The sequence below is a fragment of the Aspergillus thermomutatus genome (assembly GCF_002237265.1).
Source record: "Aspergillus thermomutatus strain HMR AF 39 chromosome Unknown NODE_225, whole genome shotgun sequence".
NCBI lineage: Eukaryota > Fungi > Ascomycota > Eurotiomycetes > Eurotiales > Aspergillaceae > Aspergillus > Aspergillus thermomutatus.
In genome coordinates this window covers 1-24,733 of record NW_020798275.1, presented here as the reverse complement: position 1 = coordinate 24,733, position 24,733 = coordinate 1, and the positions used below count along the sequence as shown (strand labels likewise).

General features: G+C 50.8%; 7 protein-coding genes across 7 annotated transcripts; 3 read left to right on the top strand and 4 right to left on the bottom strand.

Annotated features, from left to right (window-relative positions):
- Positions 1–15: 15 nt before the first annotated feature.
- Positions 16–1,277, bottom strand: CDV56_103407 (oxidoreductase, short-chain dehydrogenase/reductase family; the record flags this gene model as incomplete). The annotated part of the gene is made up of 7 exons (XM_026757026.1): positions 16–53; positions 116–270; positions 332–475; positions 533–697; positions 754–954; positions 1,011–1,144; positions 1,203–1,277. 7 exons carry the CDS (start codon positions 1,275–1,277, stop codon positions 16–18), a joined length of 912 nt encoding a protein of 303 aa, XP_026611470.1.
- Positions 1,278–2,261: 984 nt separating this feature from the next.
- Positions 2,262–6,966, top strand: CDV56_102742 (uncharacterized protein; the record flags this gene model as incomplete). Its single annotated transcript, XM_026756361.1, has 8 exons — positions 2,262–2,451; positions 2,511–2,819; positions 3,023–4,160; positions 4,887–4,997; positions 5,093–5,445; positions 5,505–6,101; positions 6,345–6,453; positions 6,732–6,966. The coding sequence occupies 8 exons, from the start codon at positions 2,262–2,264 to the stop codon at positions 6,964–6,966; spliced, it is 3,042 nt and encodes a 1,013-aa protein (XP_026611469.1).
- Positions 6,967–7,791: 825 nt separating this feature from the next.
- Positions 7,792–9,400, bottom strand: CDV56_102429 (phenylalanine--tRNA ligase subunit alpha; the record flags this gene model as incomplete). The annotated part of the gene is made up of 2 exons (XM_026756048.1): positions 7,792–7,885; positions 7,938–9,400. 2 exons carry the CDS (start codon positions 9,398–9,400, stop codon positions 7,792–7,794), a joined length of 1,557 nt encoding a protein of 518 aa, XP_026611468.1.
- Positions 9,401–13,245: 3,845 nt separating this feature from the next.
- On the top strand, positions 13,246–17,247 carry tcsC (putative two-component osmosensing histidine kinase (Bos1); the record flags this gene model as incomplete). The annotated part of the gene is made up of 1 exon (XM_026754965.1): positions 13,246–17,247. One exon carries the CDS (start codon positions 13,246–13,248, stop codon positions 17,245–17,247), a length of 4,002 nt encoding a protein of 1,333 aa, XP_026611467.1.
- A 1,294-nt stretch (positions 17,248–18,541) lies between these two features.
- CDV56_100943 (uncharacterized protein) lies at positions 18,542–19,840 on the top strand (the record flags this gene model as incomplete). The annotated part of the gene is made up of 2 exons (XM_026754562.1): positions 18,542–18,572; positions 18,678–19,840. The coding sequence occupies 2 exons, from the start codon at positions 18,542–18,544 to the stop codon at positions 19,838–19,840; spliced, it is 1,194 nt and encodes a 397-aa protein (XP_026611466.1).
- Positions 19,841–20,128: 288 nt separating this feature from the next.
- Positions 20,129–21,408, bottom strand: CDV56_100697 (putative extracellular threonine rich protein; the record flags this gene model as incomplete). Its single annotated transcript, XM_026754316.1, has 2 exons — positions 20,129–20,229; positions 20,283–21,408. The coding sequence occupies 2 exons, from the start codon at positions 21,406–21,408 to the stop codon at positions 20,129–20,131; spliced, it is 1,227 nt and encodes a 408-aa protein (XP_026611465.1).
- Positions 21,409–22,487: 1,079 nt separating this feature from the next.
- Positions 22,488–23,894, bottom strand: CDV56_100283 (MCT family MFS transporter; the record flags this gene model as incomplete). Its single annotated transcript, XM_026753902.1, has 1 exon — positions 22,488–23,894. One exon carries the CDS (start codon positions 23,892–23,894, stop codon positions 22,488–22,490), a length of 1,407 nt encoding a protein of 468 aa, XP_026611464.1.
- Between the last annotated feature and the right edge of the window lie 839 nt (positions 23,895–24,733).

Sequence of the window (24,733 nt, the reverse complement as noted above, 5' to 3'; positions counted from 1 at the left end):
CAGGGATCCATCTCTTCAGTCACCCAAGGGATAACAATGCATGATCTGCCCATCTGTACAGAGTTGAGAATCGTCCTCATCCAAAACCGGAGCCAGAAGCATAAGGCGCACTTACAGTAAAGGGAAGCATCGGCACTGGCGAGAAACACGAAAGTAGTCGCTACTTCACTTGGCTCGCCCGGTCGACCTAGGGGAGTTTTTGAGCCCCAGTTGGCCATTTGTTCAGCGTCCCTGGTGTCGGCCTGGATTGGGGTGTAGATTGCACCAGGGCTGTTAAACGAGGCGATTAGCTAAGCATTATGTGAAAGAGCTCAGCTCTTGGGCTACTCACGCAACAGCATTCACTCGAATACCCTTGGGAAGCAGCTGAGACGCTAGAGATCTGGTGAACCCGACAATGGCACCTTTGGTGGCCGCATAGTCTACCATACTGCTTGAACCTCGGAAGGTCACGACAGATGTGGTGTTTATAATGCTATTGATACAAGAACGATGAGTTAATTGCGCACACTGCAGATCGAAGGATACTAACGAGTCACCCTTTGACAGGAATGGCAGAGCATATTTCGTCAGAGCCATCATCTGGATGATGTTGGTCCGGAAGATATCCTCCACTTTATCCAGGTCGATATCAGCGAAGTTCTTAGACATATACTGTTTTGAGGCATTGTTGATCAGAACGTTTAGTCTCTGGAACCTGCTCTCGAATCAGTCGGTGTTATATATGACGAGGGACAAAAGACCCATGGTTACGCGTTCATATGCTCCTCCACGGCCCTTCGACACATGTTGTGATCCCTGAGGTCCCCAGCGACAAGTAGACATGACCTCTTCGCGAGTTCAATGGCTTTCTTGGTTTCTTCGGCGTCATCTCTCTCTTCGGGAAGATGGACAATAGTGATATCGGCCCCTTCCCGTGCCATCAGAATGGCAACAGCTCGACCGATCCCTGAGCTATACGCTGGTCAGTCTTGTTCACTGAGTAGCGCTCCTCAAGATGATGGACATACTCCCCCCCTGTGATGAGGACCTTTTTGCCCTCTAATTTGCCAGAGCCTTTATACTCAACAAAGTGACCGCTTGACTCGAGTTTCGTCGCTTCGCTGGGAGGAACCATATATTTTTCGAGCCTAATGATCATGCCCTTAATACCGGAGTCGTCAAGGGTCACAGCTCTGATACCACAAGCAGGGACGAAATACTGACCCCGGTTTCTTCTGACTTTGCGGTGCCTGAGGCGCTTGAAAAGCACCTTCCTTGCCCATCTGAGATGTCATTTCGAAGTGCTCTGCTAGCTTGATGTAGACGAGTGAAAGGTTGTTTGAGTCTTCGCATCGGAAGGTTGAGTAGGCACCAACCTTGCTAGTTCTTAAGTACCACAGTCCCTAGTTTTTGCTGTCACTCTGGCGTCATCTTGTCGCAAATCGGCTATGTAATAGATATACAATCAAGCGTAGATTCAGTCTACCATGGATTAGTACCTCAATGATCAGAGACTTTGGGGCTCTTCTATCTGTGAACAGTATGTGGGAGCAAAGCGATGCATGTCGTTATCATTCGATCTAGGTACATTGTTATCCAATGTCTTGTGCACGACTACCCTTCCTGGCTGATATGTCCAGACAAATATGACGACTACTCGTGGATCCAGTGATCTAGACAGATTGTCACAGCCAAGCTGAGCTAAAGCATAGGTACTTTATGGCTCGGTGCATCACAGCGGCACCCACTCGCAGGTATTTTGACACCAGCAGCTATTTTGCAATACATGCCTAGTTTACATGACCAGATATCGAAGAGACTCTAACCATTAGAGCAAGTCCAATCATGTATAGCGGAAGTCTGGTGCCCAGTATACACCATACAATCCTTCAAGTCCTCCACTGGAAGAATCTTCACATCGAGTCCGACTATCGCAGGTTATCAAATGCGATTATCAAGCAATATGTCGCCCCTCAATCTCACCGCCTTAAAAGTTCTCGTTAAAAAGCCAATCAGAATAACAGGCTCCGCAATTACCACCCTGACTATACCCTTTCCGGTATAATACCGGCTGGGATTAGCCTGTGCGGCAGACAGTCAAAAGGCAATTTTTTTTCCCTCGAGTTTTTCTCTCTTTTTCTTTCTTTCTTTTCTTTGGGAAAGGAAGACTTTCTCCATCAACAGAACGTTTCTATCGTCGATCTGTTGATTATTTGGATCTTATACCCCGTCTCTGCGAGTTACGATAGAAACCGTAGAGTCTTCTCATTATATACACAATGCCAATCGCCAACGGTGACTCCCTCGGCCGCGCCATGAAGGCAGAGATTCAGGATTACACCAAGGCCCTGGAGGTCCTGGAAAAGGAATACACTACCAGAGACGGCCTTGATGTTGATACTCTGCTCGATTCGGACAAGCATGGAGCATTGACTTACAATGATTTCCTGATCCTGCCTGGTTACATTGGTAAGACCGTGGAAACTCGACCTTTGCATAAAAGGACCGTTTGTTCATGATTATGACAGGCTTTCCTGCTTCCGATGTCACTCTTGATACCCCTGTCACCAAGCGTGTCTCGCTGAAGGTTCCCCTTCTCTCCTCTCCCATGGACACCGTCACCGAGCACAACATGGCTATCCACATGGCTCTTCTGGGTGGTCTGGGTGTCATCCACCACAACTGTTCCCCCGAGGATCAGGCTGAGATGGTCAGAAAGGTCAAGAGATACGAGAACGGCTTCATCTTGGACCCTGTCGTTCTCTCTCCCAAAGCCACCGTTGGAGAGGCTAAGGAGCTCAAGGCCAAGTGGGGCTTCGGAGGCTTCCCCGTCACTGGTAAGTTGCACAATTTTCCTTTCTCCCAGCCGTCACCTCCTACATGATGATTTTACATCTATCTCTTATAACTTTCGTTCCACTGGAGCAACGAGAGTTGCGATGTAGAGAAACGATTCTATCTGAAAACGACAACGCATAATGACTTCTTGATCACAATTACTGTTTGCAAACCAGTGTCTAATTCGTGATTCTTTTTACAGAAAACGGAACTCTTCGCTCCAAGCTCGTCGGTATGGTCACATCCAGAGACATCCAATTTCACACCAACCTCGAGGACCCTGTCACCGCAATTATGTCCACCGACCTTGTCACCGCACCTGCCGGCACCACTCTGGCCGAGGCCAACGACGTTCTTCGTAGCTCCAAGAAGGGAAAGCTTCCCATCGTTGACGCAAACGGAAACCTCGTCTCTTTGCTGTCTCGCAGTGATCTGATGAAGAACCTCCACTACCCCTTGGCATCCAAGCTCCCCGACTCGAAACAGCTGATCTGTGCTGCTGCGATTGGCACTCGTGAGGAGGATAAGCACAGACTCAAGCTTCTCGTCGAGGCTGGTCTTGACATTGTCATCCTCGACAGCAGCCAGGGTAATAGCATCTACCAGATTGAGATGATCAAGTGGGTGAAGAAGACATTCCCCGAGATTGACGTTATCGCCGGTAACGTCGTCACTCGGGAACAAGCCGCAGCTTTGATTGCTGCCGGTGCTGATGGCCTGAGAATTGGCATGGGCAGCGGCAGTGCCTGTATCACCCAGGAAGTCATGGCTGTCGGTCGTCCCCAGGCCGTTGCCGTTCGCAGCGTCGCTTCCTTTGCTGCCCGCTTCGGTGTTCCTTGCATCGCCGACGGTGGTATCCAGAACGTTGGCCACATCGTTAAGGGTCTCGCCATGGGTGCCTCCACCGTTATGATGGGAGGTCTCCTTGCCGGTACCACCGAGTCTCCCGGTGAATACTTCGTGAGCAATGAAGGCCAGCTTGTCAAGGCCTACCGTGGCATGGGAAGTATCGCTGCCATGGAGGACAAGAAGGCCGGTGCTGGTGGCAAGGACAGCAAAGCCAGCAACGCTGGTACTGCCCGTTACTTCTCCGAGAAGGACCGTGTGCTCGTCGCTCAGGGTGTCGCTGGTTCCGTTCTCGACCGTGGTTCGGTCACCAAGTTTGTTCCTTACCTTGTTGCGGGTGTTCAGCACTCTCTGCAAGACATTGGTGTCAAGAGCCTTGACGAGCTCCACGACGGTGTCGACAAGGGCATTGTTCGTTTCGAGATGAGAAGCGCTAGTGCCATGGCCGAGGGTAACGTCCACGGTCTGCACAGCTACGACAAGAAGCTCTATTCGTAAGGGCTTTGTTGGATGTAAAAAAGCGTAATTTCTTTTTATGTCTCTTCTCTCAGGACTTGTCAATCAGGCTCTGTTCACATGATGATACACGCTTGGTATGAGAATAAAAATGGGCATGATGGTTTTGGAGTTTGACGTGGAATGCACTTCGGATGATTTTCTTGTTCAACCACAATGTTACTGTTCGAAGTAATTGTGCTTGCCATCAGGCAGTTCATTTATGAATCAAAAAAAAAAAAATCCTAAAATATATCCAACTTACTTATCCTTGTTGACCTTAGACTCTCATGAGTCATTCTCATTAGACTAGATACCAGCTGTAGATAGGTAGACATGGGTACTGCCTTGGAGACCACATGGCATACTGATGCGTCCTGCAGGAGCATCGCGCGGGGTAAAGCAGAAGAAGCCTAGGTTCCATCCGCCATTGCCAAGGTTACAGATCCCCGGAAACAACCTATACACCATAATAACCCTTCCAAGTTGGACCAACTGTTCCTTGATACTTCTAAAAGAAGCAGGGCCATAACGCGCCTTCAGTGGCGCTCGTCTCTCATGGCCATGAGTATATTCCTCCCTGGGCCCTTCAGCTCGACTTCCCGGTTCATCTGCAGATCTGGCCAATCGTTCGACCGTCGGCTAAGCTTGGTCCGAGGTCCACGCTCCTGGTGTATACAAGTACCGGTACATTGCTCCTGTCAACGTGCAAGACTCGACGTTAGAAACTTCTCTTCTACGCTGGAATCATCGCAGTCCATTGAACCGCGCAGAATGGCAGCTAAAAAGGGTGACCGGTCCAAGGCGACGCCGGCGATACCCAGGCCTAGCTCAAGGTTAGTACATAATATGCTCTTTTCGTGATGTGAATTTAGAGCTTGATTTGATCGAAACGATCATACCTTGCAAGTCTACAGCTAACATGCGGCAGCGTCATACTCATCTCGCCCAAAAATGAAGTCCTCTTACTGCACCGCGTCAAGACATCGACTTCATTTGCCTCGGCACATGTATTTCCTGGAGGGAATCTGTCTGCTCAGGACGGAGAATGTCCCGCTGCAGAGGATCCAAAGAGGCACGAGGATGCGCCGTGGTACCGCAATGCAGCCGTGAGGGAACTGTTCGAGGAGAGCGGTATCCTGCTAGCGAGAGACCAGAACACAGGCGTAATGCTAGCTGTACCCGAGGCAGAGAGAGAAAAAGGAAGACGAGCCATCCATCAGCATGAGGTGACGTTTGCTGAGTGGTTGAAGAAGCAGGATGCTGCTGCAGTACCGGATATAGGTGAGCGGTTCTTAAGACGTTCGATGAGTACCGACCAAGTTCAGCTGATGAAGCTACAGAGCCTTTGATCCCGTTCACACGATGGATTACCCCTACGAATGTCCCCAAACGTTACTCGACACAGATGTATCTCTACTTCCTACCTCTTCCAGTTGAGTCAGACAAGTCAGTACTGAACGAGATTCCTGCCGAAGGCGAACGGGAAGAAATTCAAGTTCCTACGAGCGATGGCGGAATCGAAGTAACAGAGGCCATGTTCCTGCCTGCAGCAGAATGGCTGCGGAGGGCTCAAAGCGGCGAAATCATCATGTTCCCTCCGCAGTTTCTTCTGTTACATCTAGTGTCGCACTTCCTTGACAAGGAACCGCGAGCGACGGCTTCGCTCGAGGAGCTGAGAAATCGACGAGCAGAATTGGTGGAGTTTGCCCATTCTGGAACACCGCCCTGGACGGAGAAATGCATCTCTCCTAAGATGCTCAAGATGTCCTCGGATGGACGGGCTGTGTTAGCATTAGATCATCCCGGACCGGAGTTGAAGGGCACAAATCGGGCTGGGGAGCCGGATCGGGTGGTGTATGTACAGTTCAAGCAGGGGGCTGCTCGAAAACTCGACGTTCGATGGAAGAAGGACGTATTTGCAGAGCAGGAGAAGAGCAGTTTGTAGGGACGCAGGGCATGGCATAGCATCATACAGAAAGAGCAAAGTGTGAAGTTCACTGGTGAAGAGCCTGAGGCATTTAGCGCTATCCCACTTTGGGTCTAGTACCTTGGTATTGTTCGTTAAGATACAGCATGCCACACACGCCACAGCACAAGCACCGCCACAGAGAAAAACCACAGCCCTCGATAAAGGATCACATGACCCACACAACCCGCTCGATTCAACATTTTCACGACAGTCCGCCAGTTGAACCCGCCAGCGCACCTCCGTCTTCCTCACCGTCGTCGACCTCAAGCACTCTATCAAAACGCCAAAATGGAGAACGAAAAGGGAGAGATCGTCGATCTGTACGTGACTACTAATTTCCTTCGCTGTTTGAACTTGAACTGGTTTTGCGGTGGTCCGGGAGCCGAGAATGACTTTGCGACTTGGGACAATGCACAAAACGACAAGAGGACAACTTGGAGTGAGCTTTCAGCCTACAAGCGACTGTTGCAGGACCGCCCTTTTTTCGCAGAGATTTTTCCCGGCTTCCGGAAACCAGCAAGAGCAGGAGATGATTGAGAGTCAAAAGCATTGAATTCTGCAAAAAGCACACGACTAACCCATCTCTCCTTTCCTACAGCTACGTCCCCCGCAAGTGCAGCGCCACCAACCGCATCATCAAGGCCAACGACCACGCCTCCGTCCAGATCTCCATCGGCAAGGTTGACGAGAACGGTCGCTACACCGGCGAGAACCAGACCTACGCTCTCTGCGGCTTCATCCGTGCCCGTGGCGAGAGCGATGACTCCCTGAACCGCCTCACCCAGCGTGATGGCTACGTCCGCAACGTGTGGACCGCCAGCCGCCAGCGGTAAATGCGAGGCGTCTCTGTTTCTGGTGTTTGCGGTGCCTGACGGCTTGCTTGGATGTAAGTGCTGCATCTGTCGAATCATGATCCGAACTCGCATGCTGATTTGGATGCTGGGGCGGATAGGAAAAAGACGTGCTATTAGACGAGTTACGTCGGGGAGTTGATGTTCCAAAATCATTTTCTTTGCCATGAGTCAATGAAGACTTAAAGAAATTTCATCCAATTCAATCGAGTCAATCCATCCATTCATAGGATCCCCATAGCTTCCCTTCCATGTTCTTGCCGTGATTAGTCCATTGGACCTGCTGCATCGCGATACCGACAAGCCTGTTCAGGATCAGTGGTTTCATTGCCGTAGTTTCTTTCCTTTTTTTTCTTTTCTCTTTCCATCGCATCCGGCACATCAAGGCTTCCTCGTCCACGGAATCGGATTGAGTATCGGACAGATAAGCATCCGGTTCCATCCCATGAGCGAGGAGGTAGAAAGTAATCATCCAGCCGAATATCAGGATCCGCCTACTGAAGAGCCACTGTTGCAAAGAACATGTGCTGGGGCACAGATACGGGTGGGACATTCCATACCTCGTGTGCTTCTTACATATGCAGTCCTACATTTTAGATTTAGAGAAGTGGAATGGTTTTGAATTAACCGGAAGTGCTTCATTGTTCTATTCCTTTATGATCATGCATCATTTCGTAACCCGTAGAAGAAGATTGTAACGTTTTGTGTCTGTTTTCGATGACTCTAAAAGGGATCAAGGATATCTAGATGAATGCTATTTTCTGTTACCGTAATATCTCCTACACATCGACCACACCCTTTGTCCACTTAGTCCTTCTCCAGTCGCACGGCAGGGTTGGTCTCGATGAAGTTGAGGTCGACTTTGTGACCAAGAAGTTCTCGAATATTGCTCACTCCGTATCTGCGATAGCACGTCAGTTCAAGAACTCAGAGAAAAGTACAGCAGAACTTACTTGATCATGGTTGGTCTCTCAAGACTTAATCCCCATCCGTAGACTCTCATGTCCTTGGGAATACCCATGGGCTCCAACATCTCTGGTCTGAACATACCACTGTTTCCAATCTCGACCCACTTGCCCAGCCCTTCGTGGTAACCGAAGATCTCCATACTGGGCTCGGTGTAGGGGTTGTAGGCCGGCTTGAAGCGCAGTTGGTGGATACCCATCTTCGCGAAGAAGACCTCCATGAATCCAATCAGGCCACCCAGGGTGAGACCGAAGTCAGCAATGACACCCTCAATCTGGTGGAACTCGGCCAAATGGGTAGCATCGACGGCCTCGTTACGGAAGACTCGGTCAATACTGAAGTACCTTGCCGGCCGCGGGTTTGCGGCGAGTTTGTGCAGGACGTAGGTCGACACCGAGGTGGTGTGTGTACGGAGAACCAAGCGAAGCGCTTCGTCTGCGTTCCAGGGATAGCGGTATCCGATCGAGCCGTACTTGCCGTTCTCGTGCACCTGGCGCACGTTATCCCAGTACTCCTTGTAGTCGAGGGGCTTCTCCGAGGTCGCTGCGGAGGCGGGCTGAACGGATTTCGGACGGTGGGGGTCGTTCAAGGGATCCTCACGGGGAGGGTCGGCGGTGGCAGGGTCTGCAATGTAGAAGGTATCTTGAAGATCACGGGCGGGGTGTTGCTGAGGGACGTAGAGGGCGTCGAAGTTCCAGAATCCCGTCTCCACGAAGCGGTTGGTGGGCATCTCCTCAAAGCCCATCTCAAAGAAGATATTCCGGAACTCCTGTCGCACCTTGTTGAGGGGATGGAAGGCACCGGCCGGGGTAGGAGCACCCTTGGCCTTGAAGTTGTACGGCTTCAGCGTGGCCGTCTTCCACGATCCGTTTGCGAGCATCTCGGCCGTCAGATCAGTCTCCTCCTTGACGAATTCCTTGGCGAACTTGGGGCCCTTTGAAATCCGGAAGGTAATGACCTTCTGCAGAGCGATCAATTTCCGACGCTTGAGGTCCGTGATGGCTTTCTGGTCGTTCAGGGTCTGGGTGTTCTTGACGGTCAACAGCTGCTCTTGAGTCTCGTCGACGATGGACTCGGTGTTCGCCCGCAACACATCCTTGTCCTTCTTGATCCAGCCTTTCTTGAAGGCGTTACCCTGGCCGACCTTGGCGTTCTCCTTTCCGACGATGCCAGGCAAGTCACCGATCTTCAATCCGTCCATGGCGGCCAATACGGCCTGGAAGACCTTGGCTTCGTGACTGCCATTGGCGGCGATTTCCTCGCCCTCCTGGGTCAAAGCAATGGCTTCCCTTTCCATTGTTTCATATTCGACCATGTTCCGCGAGGCTAGACGGTCGAGCGCACTCTTAATGTTCAGTGAGGGGGTAGAGGGGAAGGCTTCGTCGGAGAGGATTGGGCCGTCGGACGCGGACAGGGCGTCCAGGATGGGGTTTGTCAAATCGGACGCCATGGCTGCAGCCGTAGAGACCACAGAGAATGTATGGAGAAGATAATTGAGGCCCAGAGAAAGAAGTGCGCGGCGGGAACCGTAACGAGAACTCTGGGATATCAATCACTACTAAATTGTGACTCTTTTCGGGCACTCTTACGGGAGACGGTTCAGACCATAGATGCATTCACGTGATTCTTTCCAACTACCCCGCCGTCATCACAATTACTCATCACCAGCATAAGTCTTGACCTAGTCTTGTGCATCAACATCAATCATCCCGCATCTGAGTTCCGTTGTCATCCTTAGATGATCAGGAATCCATGATATCATCTTCCTGCATAGAGAGGTACTGATTTATGCCTAGCATCCTGTGTCTCTACTCTCTAGCCTATATGAGACAAGGATCGACCATGGCGTAATTATCCCGCTACTCCGTACGCATTCCGCAGAATGCTTGAAAAGCGACATCCCTACAAGCTGGGGCACAGACTGATCTAGCCCCCGTCTCAGCTGGTTGACAGCCTTGTTCTCGTGATCTTGCTGGATAATGCGAGTGCTCTGGGGATGCAATGAATTTCCAAGGCACAGTCATTCCCGACCATTGGTATGAAGGCGATCCGTCCGAAGCGTTTCGGGGCGACTTGATTGCTCTATTTCCTCCCATGGATTGACTTGAAATTCCGACGGGTCATACTTTCGATTGAAAAGGGTATTTTGGGCGTTATCCAATGACTTTGATGGTGCTTGGAGATCGATACAGGGAACAATCTATCGAAAACGTCGGACTCGTGCCTTGGCAGGAATTGAGGGACCAGAAACAGGAATTGGGGCATCGCACAAGATGGATCAGTCATCACTCAAAGAAATGACTTGGCAATGAGGCCAGAGGAAGTAGTAGGTATGCACAACCTCGTAGATAAGTAGCTATGGATAGATCAGGCGAGCAAGTAAGACAAAGACAACGCAGGACTTCATGCTGCTCACTTCCGATTGGATTCCTAACAGGACAATCTAAATTAATGCAGAGTTACAAGGTCCGACTTCCAAGGTGCCAGCAGGATCATACGGAGGACAGCAGTATATTTGAAGGGTGTCGTATCTTCCAGCCACTCTCGCGATCCTCTGCGAAGAAGGAGATTTGAGATATTACATGCTTATACCTTAGGCATTCCTAAGGTAGATCTCAAGAATTTTGGGACTCGTATGGACACCTCAGGCCACGTCCATGTGTCTACACTTATGATTATCTAATTTATTCGGGCAAAAGTACCTAGATAGGCAGCGAACCTACCTTACCTGACTAGGCAACCCTACCTTAGTATTTCGCCGCGAGTTTCGACTTTGGACGCTTCGTGTAGGCCCAGTCAGGAATAGTGCAATGGGGCCCCTTGGCCCCTTCACAAGCAATTTTACAATGCTGATTGGCTCGGATAATTTTATGGATGGGTAGGGTACCTTGGGTTACCTAGTGGGTCTCCCCTATCCGTACAGAGCATGATATTCTAAGAATTTCATGGAATGAGCATTATTACACAGACATATAGATTCGCGATATGCAAGTAGAGGACTTCAAGCTGGGGAACTTGCCGTTTCTGAATGATAGCTATGAGCTCGAATGAGTAGCTTGAATGAGACAGAGCTGACTCGCCTCAACATGTCGATATGTAGATGGATAGTTAGTGCCAGTGGTCGCACTGGTTGGTAAAATTCGGTCAAGCGAGCTTGGGCTGGTTTGGTTATCGGCAAGAACCATGAGAAGAACAAAGGAGCGGATAGGCCGATATCTATCTACTAGTACCTCCCCAGGTGCTTGTCCTCATTTAATATGAATTCTCGAGCATTATCTAGGTAGATACCTCGTATACTCGACCATTCCTACTCACCGTCCCGACGATAAAGTAGAGTGTGGTAGCCCAAAAACGGACTGAACTCTAGCTGAAGAACCAACTGGAGACACAGATGGGGTTTGGGGGGTGATCGTCGCAGTTCCTCTTAGTAGGTAACTACCTACATGTTGTGGCCGTGGCTGTGGCTGAAATTGAAGATCAGTACAATGTAAACCATCCTTGTAATCCACCACAATTTCACTACTACTTGAAATAGGTAGTGTGTTTAAAGGAGTAAAATATGATTACCGGCACATAAAGGATGAAGCCTTGAGGAAGTCCGGCTTGAATAATAAGGTAGCCTTGAACCTCTTGAGACCCCGGGGAGTGATTGTGGCGCGGTTCCATGCAGATTTTTAATGGTACCTTTAGCATAAGGTATTTTACTGCCCGGATTTGCTGGTATTATTGGTATTATTCACAGGAACTGTGCTGGCATAAAAACTACTTACTACCTTGCTTTTCTTGATATCAACAGGCAGCTTCTACTAGGTCAAGGAACACGTATTCCTCACCCATAAATGAGAAGTGTGATGAGTTTAAATTTTACTGAGGTATGACACTCATCTGTCCGTCCCTAGGTATCTATTCCCTGCGGTAACTGGGACCTGATGATTTCTCCGTAATCTCAAGTCCAATAATGAATCGCAGCCGGATTTTTCACTGGGGATTCCCTAGATCTCTTAAGCTAAGACGCTAAATCCATTCAGATATCCATCCCATTCCCACCCCCCATGAAAAGACGCCAAAGAGGCCAAAACCACGCAGGATCCAATCACATCATTATTGCCATACTGATAGACCCCCTCAGTTGACCAGTTCCTCTCCCTCCTCTTCCTGTCCCCTCCCAGGCTCCCATGCCCTCAGGCTCCCTTCTGCTCTCGAGGTATTATGATCATTGTTCTCTTTCCACGCACACTGATAGTCTGACGAGGCTGAGGCTCCTCCTCGTCCTCATCCTCATTGATACTGAATGTTGGATATTATTATCATTTTTGATATATCTTTTTTTAACTATGAGATCCATTCTTCTCTGTCCCTGTCCCTTTTTCTTTCCCACTTCTCGCCTGCGATCCTCCATCTGACAACTAAATCGCCTCCCCCCTTTCGTCGCTGTATTTTTCCCCCACTACTCCGTACTGGCTTTGTTTTCCCCTTACCAACCTAACTTTTTTTTTTTTTGCTCCGCGTCACAAACCCCCGTATTTTTCCCTCTGCGTGTCTGTCTGTCTGTCTGTCTGCGTGATCTCCAAATCCCATCACCTTCCCCTTCCCCTGGCCTGCCCTGTCCTGTCCTGTCCTGTCCAGAAATCCCAGGGAATCAATCCGCAGAGTAGTTGGACCACTCTATCAGTCAAGCAGGAGATATCATCTCATCTCATCTCATCTCATCTCATTTTTTTGATTCACAAGACGAACACTCCATGTCGTCCTAGCAAATTTGCCTGGTTCTTCGTGTCAGTAACACGGCTTTCCGTCCGGTAAGTTCATCGTTTGCTTAGCCTTGAAAGTCTCCAAGTCATTCGGATCGACCTGTGTTAGCTTTTTCCTATTATGATTGTCGCTTATGATTATCGCTTCATCTCCTTCCTTCCCTCAACTGTCACATCTTCCCTTCAAGGAGTCGACAGCCTTATCCGCTTTTCCTTTTCTTGCCTCAATTCCACTGTGTAGCAAGCCCGCCTAGCTCTGCTTGCTATCTCTGTTTGACCTATTATTCTAGTTTTTTTTTTTTTCTTCTCGTTCACCTCTGTGTTCTTCCTCTGCTTGATTTGCCTCCATGCCCTCGCGACTTTAGGCCTCTTCTTCCACGCCTCATCCCTTTTTATCGCCCTTTTTTCCACCCACCTTTCTCTCTATCGAAAATCGTCCTTCTTACCTTCGTCCCTCGACTTATTTTTCAGCCCATTCATAACACGATATTCTGCCAATTGGCTATCCTTATGTCCCAATATTGACTGTGTGATAACAGGCACAATGGCTGGCGCAGACGAGACGCTCGCAGCCGCCTCTGCCATTCTTCAGAGCCTGGCCAGAGACCCCGAACTGAATTCTTCCCACACAACTACCAATGGCTGTGATGCGAATCTCGCCAAATTGCCAGGAGAACCTAGCCAAGCAAAGGCAGCATTTGAAAATGAGTTGGAGGCTTTGATTCGACGTGTTCGCCATCTAGAGTTTCAAATTGTCAGTCATCAACCATACCCCCGAACTCTTCCCGAATTACCTTTGTCTTCCACCAAGGATTCTGATTTTCTGTGGCTTTTCGGGCTCTCTCGCCTGTCCTCTCATGAAGGAGTTGCTTCTAACTCTTCTTGCGCCATGCAGCAGGAAACTTCACGACGTCGCCAGAGAACAAGGAGAAACCGCCGTGAAGCGGAAGACAATGAAGCCGATGAGGCACTCGATGACGACGATAGTGATGGAGATGACGATGTGGACTCGAGGACTCGACTAGTTCGCGAGGAAGACATCAGTTATCTGCGGAATCATGTACAGAAACAGGCGGAGGAAATAAGCTTTCAAAAAGACATCATCGCTCAAGTTCGTGACGAGCTGCTGCAGCAGGAGGAGCACACTCGACGGGCTCTGACCAAGGTTGAGAATGAAGATGTGGTCCTGTTGGAACGCGAGCTACGCAAGCACCAGCAAGCCAACGAGGCTTTCCAGAAAGCCCTTCGGGAAATTGGTGGCATCATCACACAGGTCGCGAATGGTGACTTGTCCATGAAGGTGCAGATTCACCCCCTCGAAATGGACCCTGAAATCGCCACTTTCAAGCGCACGATCAACACCATGATGGACCAGCTGCAGGTTTTCGGTAGTGAGGTGTCCAGAGTCGCCCGAGAGGTCGGCACAGAAGGTATCCTTGGTGGACAGGCTCAGATCACTGGGGTTCACGGTATTTGGAAGGAGCTTACGGAGAACGTCAACATCATGGCCAAGAATCTCACTGATCAGGTGCGTGAAATTGCGGCGGTGACGACCGCTGTCGCCCATGGCGATCTCAGTCAGAAGATCGAAAGCCGTGCTCAGGGTGAAATCCTGGAACTGCAACAGACCATCAACACCATGGTCGATCAACTGCGCACATTTGCAACGGAGGTCACCCGTGTCGCTCGTGATGTCGGTACGGAAGGTGTCCTGGGTGGCCAGGCTCAGATTGAAGGCGTCCAAGGCATGTGGAATGAGCTGACTGTGAATGTCAACGCCATGGCAAACAATTTGACAACACAAGTGCGAGACATTGCAACTGTCACCAAGGCTGTGGCCAAGGGCGATCTGACACAGAAGGTTCAAGCCAACTGCAAAGGAGAAATCGCTGAGCTCAAGAATATTATCAACTCCATGGTGGACCAGCTGCGGCAGTTCGCCCAGGAGGTCACCAAGATTGCTAAGGAAGTCGGTACAGATGGCGTTCTAGGTGGCCAGGCCACCGTCAATGATGTGGAAGGCACGTGGAAAGACTTGACTGAGAATGTCAACCGAATGGCAAACAACCTGACCACCCAGGTCAGGGAGATCGCCGATGTCACAACCGCCGTCGCAAAAGGTGATCTGACCAAGAAGGTCACGGCCAACGTTCAGGGTGAAATACTAGATCTGAAGAGCACCATCAATGGCATGGTCGACCGGCTGAATACTTTTGCCTTCGAAGTGAGCAAAGTTGCCAGGGAAGTCGGCACAGATGGTACCCTCGGCGGCCAAGCCAAGGTTGACAATGTGGAAGGCAAATGGAAGGATCTCACAGACAACGTCAACACCATGGCCCAGAATTTGACGTCCCAGGTCCGAAGTATTTCAGACGTCACGCAGGCTATCGCGAAGGGTGACCTCAGCAAGAAGATCGAAGTCCACGCTCAAGGAGAGATCTTGACTCTCAAGGTCACGATCAATCACATGGTGGATCGTCTCGCGAAATTCGCAACTGAGCTTAAAAAGGTCGCTCGCGATGTCGGCGTGGACGGAAAAATGGGCGGTCAAGCCAATGTGGAGGGGATTGCTGGAACATGGAAGGAGATCACGGAGGATGTCAATACAATGGCTGAGAACCTGACTTCGCAGGTGCGTGCGTTTGGTGAGATCACCGATGCTGCAACCGACGGCGATTTCACTAAGCTCATCACCGTCAACGCTTCTGGAGAGATGGACGAACTCAAGCGCAAGATCAACAAGATGGTCTCCAATCTCCGAGACAGTATTCAGCGAAACACTGCTGCCAGGGAGGCAGCTGAGCTGGCGAATCGTACCAAGTCCGAATTTCTGGCGAACATGAGTCACGAGATCCGAACTCCCATGAACGGCATCATAGGCATGACACAACTCACTCTAGACACTGACGACCTTAAGCCTTACACGCGCGAGATGTTGAATGTAGTACACAACTTGGCGAACAGCTTGCTAACAATCATCGATGACATACTCGACATTTCCAAAATTGAAGCCAATCGGATGGTCATTGAAAGCATTCCTTTCACAGTGAGGGGGACTGTGTTCAACGCTCTCAAGACGCTGGCCGTCAAGGCCAACGAAAAGTTCCTCAGTCTGACATATCAGGTTGACAATACTGTACCAGACTATGTCATCGGCGATCCCTTCCGTCTGCGTCAGATCATTTTGAACTTGGTCGGCAATGCCATCAAGTTTACTGAGCATGGTGAGGTCAAGCTTACGATTCGCAAGTCAGACCGAGAGCAATGTGCGCCCAACGAATATGCCTTTGAGTTTTCGGTCTCTGACACCGGCATTGGTATTGAAGAGGATAAGCTGGATCTCATATTCGACACCTTCCAACAGGCAGATGGATCCACCACACGCAGATTCGGTGGTACAGGTCTCGGCCTCTCTATTTCCAAGCGACTCGTCAACCTGATGGGCGGTGATGTGTGGGTTACATCCGAGTACGGTCATGGCAGCACGTTCCATTTCACATGCGTCGTGAAGCTCGCCGATCAGTCCTTGAACGTCATCGCGTCACAGCTCATGCCATATAAGCATCACCGGGTTCTCTTCATTGACAAGGGCCAGAACGGTCTCCAGGCCGAGAACATCATTAAGATGCTGAAGCAGCTCGAGCTGGAGCCTATAGTAGTGAGGGACGAAGATCATGTTCCACCACCAGAGATTCAGGATCCGTCAGGCAAAGAATCGGGCCACGCATATGATGTTATAATCGTGGATTCGGTGGACACGGCTCGCTTATTACGAACCTATGATGACTTCAAATATGTCCCTATTGTCTTAGTCTGTCCCCTTGTTTGCGTGAGCTTGAAGTCAGCGCTGGATCTTGGTATCAGTTCCTACATGACCACACCATGTCAACCAATAGACCTCGGCAACGGTATGCTGCCAGCTCTGGAAGGACGATCTACTCCAATCACCACCGATCATTCCCGGTCATTTGACATCCTGCTCGCGGAGGACAACGACGTGAACCAGAAATTAGCGGTCAAGATCCTGGAGAAGCACAACCATAATGTCTCGGTTGTCGGCAACGGATTGGAAGCGGTGGAGGCCGTCAAGCAGCGTCGCTACGATGTTATCTTGATGGATGTGCAGATGCCTGTCATGGGCGGTTTCGAAGCCACTGGTAAGATTCGCGAATATGAGCGAGAGGCCGGTCTTTCTCGCACACCTATTATTGCACTCACTGCACACGCCATGCTGGGCGATCGCGAGAAGTGTATACAGGCTCAGATGGACGAATACTTGTCAAAACCTCTGAAACAAAACCAAATGATGCAGACAATCCTCAAGTGTGCAACCCTGGGCGGTTCGCTCCTCGAGAAAAGCAAGGAGTCCCGACTTTCCAGCAGTGGCGAACTTCACCACTCTGAAGGGAAGCGCCCTGGTATGGAGACAAGGTCCATCACAGCTTCAGGGTCCATCCATCGTGGCTTCTCGAGCCCCATGGCTGCAAAAGGCGATGAGATTGCCATGGAACGGGTCAGTGGTTATCGCTCTCGAACTGCTGTATGAGAAAATAATCGCTCATTGGACTTTTAGGCCCTGCTACGATCGAACAGCTCGTGAGACGTTTTGAAGAGACACTTCTTTCCCATTTCTGCTTTCATGCTGTCAACAGCCTTGATACGAACATATACCCATATCATTTGCTAGCCTGCAAGGATTTGTTCTTTGCCTTTGCAAATTGGTCCGCCTTTCGCTTCTTTTCCAAGAAGATGGTTCTTGGTAGAAACGTTCTCTGTTATCGAGCCATCTACCATCCTTCGCCTTCAAATGCTTCTTTCTGCTCATTGATGCCCGAAATCCATCGCTGCTTTGCATAAGCTCGTCGCTGGCGTTGTGTCAGCAATGCCATTATTCTTCTCTCTCATTGCCCATATCACACCCTGATTCCATTTCGGTCTTTATTTGTTGAAGCTCTATGTAAGGTGTCTGGCGCAAGGAATCCATTGGCGAGGTTTTTATTTTCGCATTTACCTGCGGCTTAAGATGAAGACAATGTGGGCCAGCTGATGTGACGAACGGAGAGAGAGTAGCATTCTCCGTGAGAATCCTACCTTTCGCTGCATATTTCCGACTATCCAAACGAGATCTTCTTTTTCTTCTCAATCCTCTCGAAACCTACCACCTATGTTTCATGCATGTCTGTGTCGAAACCCTGTTTCTTCGTTCCTATCCTACTTGTATTGTATCTAATTTCTAAATTCGGACAGGTGAGGTCACTGCGTAGAAGTCTACTGGCTTCGACTTGGTATGCCTCGGTGTCTTCTTCTTTCCGATTCCCCTACTACGAGAATTGTTTTAGCACGTACGAATTGCGAACAGTTTGATAACAATGTCATTACCGAGGGAGAAATGCAGAAATATCACATCGCGACGAAACCCCCTTCTTGTTGTTCCACACAACCTGTCCATTGTGATGCTTAAACTGGATCGCCACTTTCTAGAGAACGCTGTTCATTACTATCTGTTTAGATCTGACCTTAACATTTGATTGTTTCAAACAAATTAGCATAACCGAAAGCCTATATAATCTGGCAGGACAAAGCGGACTGGATGAACGTGCACCAAGAATGAAAGGAACAAACAGTCCACCTGTTACTTCGGACTCATTTCCCACTCAAACTATGGTATGATGATTGGATCGTAATTTAAGATGGACATTTTTCAAGTCCGACGGCGGAACACAATAGGATTCGCCTTGAGTTTATCGGGCCGGGTGAGGTCTCTCCCTTCTGCCACTGTCCGCTTCTTTGGATCAATAGCGGGAGTGGGCTGCGGTGTCCCTGCTCCGGTTTCTGTGTTCATGGGTACCGAAGATGTAGCCGTATTCCCCTGTGTTTGCGGAGGGGGAGGGCGGCTAGGAAGAATGGATATCGTTTGAACGACTCGGCTGGTGGTGGTAAAAGTGAGAGTGCTAGTACTTCCGCTGGGTCTTCCAGCTGTAGAGGCACCTCCTGACTCAGATGGTGTTGCTCCGCCTGGTGGTGCTGCTCCGCCTGATGGTGCTCCGCCTGGTGGAATTCCTCCGCCCGAGGGTGCTCCTCCTGATGGTGCTCCTCCTGATGGTGCTCCTCCTGATGGTGCTCCGCCTGGTGGAATTCCTCCGCCCGAGGGTGCTCCGCCTGATGGTGCTCCGCCTGATGGTGCTCCGCCTGATGGTGCTCCGCCTGATGGTGCTCCGCCTGATGGTGCTCCTCCTGATGGTGCTCCTCCTGATGGTGCTCCTCCTGATGGTGCTCCTCCTGATGGTGCTCCTCCTGATGGTGCTCCTCCTGATGGTGCTCCTCCTGATGGTGCTCCTCCTGATGGTGCTCCTCCTGATGGTGCTCCGCCTGGGGGAATTGCTCCGCCTGATGGAATACCCCCCCCTGATGGTGCTGCTCCGCCTGAGGATGTGGCTCCGCCTGATGGTGCTGCTCCCCCTGTTGGAATCACTCTGCTTGAGGGTGCTGCTCCGCCTGATGGTGCTGCTCCGCTTGATGGTGCTGCTCCGCCTGATGGTGCTGCTCCGCCTGATGGTGCTGCTCCGCCTGATGGTGCTGCTCCGCCTGATGGTGCTGCTCCGCCTGAGGGTGTGCCTGAGGGTACTACTCCGCCTGGGGATGTGGCTCCGCCTGAGGGTGCTGCTCCCCCTGTTGGAATCACTCTGCTTGAGGGTGCTGCTCCGCCTGAGGGTGTGCCTGAGGGTGTGCCTGAGGGTACTACTCCGCCTGGGGATGTGGCTCCGCCTGAGGGTGCTGCTCCCCCTGTTGGAATCAGTATGCTTGAGGATGCTGCTCCGCCTGAGGGTGTGCCTGAGGGTACTACTCCGCCTGGGGGTGTGGCTCCGCCTAAGGGTGCTGCTCCCCCTGTTGGAATCACTCCCCCTGTTGGAATCACTCCCCCTGATGGTGTGGCTCCGCCTGAGGGTACTGCTCCGCCTGAGGGAATCACTCCCCCTGAAGGTGTGGCTCTGCCTGAGGGTGCTGCTCCGCCTGATGGAATCACCCCCCCTGTTGGAATCACTCCCCCTGTTGGAATCACTCCCCCTGATGGTGTTGCTCCGCCTGTGGGTGTTGCTCCTTGGGATGATAATGCAGTCACACCTCCGCCAACAGTATGAGTGACGTTAGAGACGCCAGGGCCCGTAGGTATGGCATGGGTTGAGGTCACACTGGGCAACCCAGTTGGTCCGCCCCCGGCAGTGTGTGTGACATTTGCGAAACTGGTTTCTGTAATCACAGAATGTGTGGAAGTTTGAACAGCACCCGTTGTTGCAACTCCACCCCCGCCAGTAGAGAGGTGAACAGTTGAAATAATGGTTTCCGTAGTTGTAGCTACAGCATGGGTTAAAGTGGTGTTGGGGAACCCAATTGGGCCTCCTCCAGGACCGTGTGGGATGTTGGTAACCTCAGTAGCCGAAGTCACTGCCGGAGTTGAAGGTCTCGCGGTTACGCCTCCGCCTCCAGGACTTTGGGGAACACCTGGAACCCCAGTAGCCGAAGTCACTTCCTGAGTTGAAGGTCTCGCGGTTACGCCTCCGCCTCCAGGACTTTGGGGAATACCTGGAACCCCAGTAGCAGAAGTCACTGCCTGAGTTGAAGGTCTCGCGGTTGCGCCTCCGCTAGAGGCCTGGGGAGCACTCGAAATAGGTGTTTCTGTCGTCTTTGGACCTTCTGGAGCGCCCGTGCCTGTGGCAGTCGGAGTTAGGGCGCCAGGCCCAGGTGCAGTGAATTGAGGTGAAGTGGGGGGAACACCTGGAGATGCGGCTGAGCCACCTGCTCCTCGAGAAGTCTGAAGACCAGGGCAAACTGTCTCAGTAACGGTGACGGTGACAGTAGCAGTAGTCGTCCCAGGAGCAGGACAGGGTGCACAGGTTGGTGCGGTAGGAGCGGAACAAGGTGGACAGCTAGCCGCTGCCGCAGTAGGACATGGTGGACAGGCTTCTGGTGGACGGGAAGGTGCCAAAGGAACCATGATAGAGCTTGTCTCTGTGAGGCTTGAGTGCGTCACGACCGTAGGCGGAAATGAAAACTGGGATGGAGGCGTGGAGACTATGACGGGGGTCGATGAACTGCCAGGCACGCCACCCCCAGCAGAAGAGGGTCTCGGTCCCTGAGAGGCAGACACACCTCCACCAAATGAGGGAACCACCGGACGGAGAGTTGAAGCAACTCCTCCGGACGGGGAAATAACTGGGGTTGATTCAGTAGCCACTGTTCCAGATGAAGCAGTAGCTGGACGTGATTGAGTTACAACAACTCCTCCAGATAGTGTAGTGGCCAAATTAGTCTCAGTGGCCACTCCTCCAGACGGAGCAGTAGGTGGACGTGATTGAGTTGCAACTCCTCCAGATGGTGTGGAGGCCAGATTAGTCTCAGTTGCCACTCCTCCGGACGGAGCAGTAGCTGGACGTGATTGAGTAGCAGCTCCTCCAGTTGGCGCTGTGCTTGGGGGTGATTCAGTAGCAGTTCCTCCAGACGGTGCAGTAACTGTATGAGATGCAGGGGCAACTCCAGGTGTCGCAAGCGCAGCTAGGGATGAAGAGAAAGCTGCACTGGCTAGACCTGCCGATCTTAAGGCCTCTGGGGCTGGTAGTAGGAACAGGCCGGGTTTGGGAGCTGCTGCCGCACCATGGAGTAGCATCCATGCTGCTGCAGCGAGCGACAGAACCTGACTCCCAGTGTGCATCTTGTTCACAGAGCAACCACAGTAGGAAATGGGGGAAACCAAGAAGAAAGGGACGGCTCAGGGTTATGAGCAGCTATTCAATCAGCGAATGCTTTGAAGACACCTGGAGGATTTAGGATAAGCACCAATTATGTACCCAGCCTTGAGTTATATGATGAGGGCTGTATGTCATCCACCGAGCGTGCGGTATCGGATATCAGTGGAATGAGTACGTTGGTAATCTCCCAGTTCTTCGATTCGAGACGTCCTATTGGAACTTGGCGGAGCATTGCAACCACGGTCACTTTAGCTGACCATCATCCTGACGCTCGTGCCTTCAATCAACGATATATAACGAATTCAACGACAACTGATGTGGATGCGCTTCCAGAACTGGATGTGCTCGTCTCAAGGTATTATGGGGACACAAATATTCGTGCTCGTCAGGGTAACCCATGTAAGAAAGATAATGAAGTCCGTCTCAAATGGATTGATCATCCTTCGAATAACAGGTACGTGGGCTTGACGTTCGGGCCTTTATTATGTTTCCCTGGTTCAGTGACATTGTTTCCAGAAACTGCTCACTTCTGCCCGGAATAGCTTTCCGGCGTCACATCTGGATCATCTCATCATCATCTTGCACAAGTTGCCAGCAGGGTAGCAAGTCGCGCAATTCAGAGAATTAGCTATTCCCACGATTTGTTTTCGGCGCGTATTGGGTGTACATTAGTTCGTAGGTTGGGTTCGTCTCGTCCTTCCGCAACTCCCATCAATTTTCCTCTGCAATTGCTCTGCATCCATTGGTAATCTTGTCGGGTGTAAGCGCGTCGCCAGAAGTCTCAATGGCAATATTCAACTGAGACCAGATCAGTAGACGACCCATGGTTGACGCCAGCCAACATGAATTAACTTCGCGGCAGTGACGCATGCGAGACCCATGGCATAGCAGCAAGTTGTAAAGACAATTAGACCCCAATACTCTCCATTGCAACGGCTGAGAATCTCGCCTGCAATTGGAATGCCAGTGAGAGTGCTAATGCAAGTTCGATCAGCTATCAGGTTGTCAAAAATACAAAAACAGGCACGAATAGAGTATGAGCTTACCCGAAGCTTACGATGGTATACGCCGTGGCGTAGTATCTCCCGTAATTCTCAATCTTGCAGAGTTGTCCAACGCATACTGGGGTAAGGCTGATATTGCTGCCACTGGCGAACCCAAATATCACGCAGTAAACAATCATTAAAGGAACGTTGCCGCCAGCAGGAAGCCAGAGGCATGCGTTGCACACGAGGCAGAGGGCCACTGTGACAATCAGTGTATTGAAACGACCAAGAAAATCTGCGATGAATCCTGGGATCGCTCTTCCTAGGACCGAGCCCACGTTGAGGAAAGCTACCATTTGATATGACAATTTTGTAGAGACCCCGTGGGCTAGAGCATATGAAGAGATATAGCTGATCGGAACAAAGAGGCCCCATTCAATGAAAAAGATGCCTGCTGTTGTGAAAGCGAACTTGGCATCTCGAAAAATCCGAAAATCGGGGAGGACGTTCTCCTTGGAAGCCGGCTTCTTAGGCAGACGCGACTTCACAAGCAGGCAGGATCCGATTACCAAGATCAAACAAATCAAGGCAATAACACGGGTTGCCCATGCCCAGCCGATCTTGGGAAAGAGAGTCTCCAGGACCAGTGGGAAAACTATTCCCCCAACAGAGCCTCCGGTAGCAGCAAGACCAGTTGCAACGCCGCGTTTTTCGTTAAAGAAATGTCCGACTGCGGATATCGCAGGCGTGAAAATCAGAGAGGCTCCCGTTCCTCCAGCGACTCCGATCACAAGCATGAAATGCCAGTATTTGGTGCAAAACCCTAGGGCAATCATCATCACCACGACTAAAACAGAGCCGGCAAGAACAAGAAATCGAGGCCCTTTTGCATCGAAGACCGGGCCGATTTGAACTCCACAAAAGAAGGTCAGGAACGAGTAAACGCCAAATATCCAGCCCACGTTGCCAGGGCTGTATTCTTTCAGCTGATGATCTTGAAGATACGCCTGAAATGTGCCAATGGTGTTGACCAGACCAAGGGACGCAAAAAGACCCATGAAACTTCCAAATACCACCAGCCATGCCTCTAAACCGCCTTCTGGATATGTGTTTCCATCGGCATCGGTTGTGACTCGACTCACGGGAATCTGATGTTCCGAGATATCTGAAGAAGCACCGTTTCTGAACTGTCCATGGCCTCCTTCTTCGAGCTCTCTGTCTGTATCGCGGGTCGAAGGTAGGCCATCTTGCGAATTATGCTGCGTCGACGACTCAACTGACTTTCCTGCCTTGCCCACTAAAGGATTTTCGACGGCCGCATGAGGCACGGCCTTTGACTGTTTCTCGGAACATGAGAGTGGTGATGTTTCCGGAGAGACTGGTTGGCTCTCATTAGATGTGTGTTGATCTGTCTCGTCAACATTAATATTGGCGATGCCAGAGATTCTAGCGTTTGTCAACATGTCGGTGTAGGTCTCAGGCCGAAGTGGGCCACGGTTAACCTTGTCGTCCTTCCGCTTTCTCCTCCTCTAATGTTTCACAGGCACACTACTTCCTCCTTGTTTTCGAGTGATTTGTGGATGAGAGGCGTATTTCAGTGCGGGAGAGGATAGAGGGAGATGAGCTGTCTATCCAGTTGGGATCCAGCAGTAGCTGCAGGCATGCCTGATGGAAAGACCCCGGCAAAAATCGAGCTGGTGAAAAGTTGGGGCTTGATCTGCTTAGTGCTTAGTGCTCCAGACTAGGACTTATGCTCTAGCTTGGACTAAATCGTCAAGTGGAGGTTTCCCGGAGAGTCGCTCACTGGCGGGAAGTCTCCTATTGGCGAAAATTTGGTGGCTCCAGTTGGCCTCGATTCTTTGGCCATGGGGAGGACTTGCATGAGAGAAGTTGCTAGACGCAATCAGGAAGGTCAACTGAGAATGGAATTGGGCTTTGGCATGGCCGCATGAGTGAGCTGCTCATCAGGCTGTAGGTGAATCACCATCCCCATGGGATTCATGGTTTTGCTGAGAGTTTGGGCAGCTCAGCACAGGTGTAACTGATCGGAAGAGAAAAGCAATTGGAGGAGATCATAGAGTATTGGACATGGAAATTGACGATAGGGAGTAGATAGATGAGGCTACTACGTTGCTATGTTTGCTGGAGTACTGTTACTTCCGTGGTAGGTTAACTGTGTCGGAGACTGCCGAAAGGTGGGACCTTCCTTGTTCTGTGGTGTCGCATATCAGCTGCATGTTGTCTTCTGAATATTGATGTCTTATCAAGAGAGAACTAGGGGTGTGGAAGAAATAAATAAAAT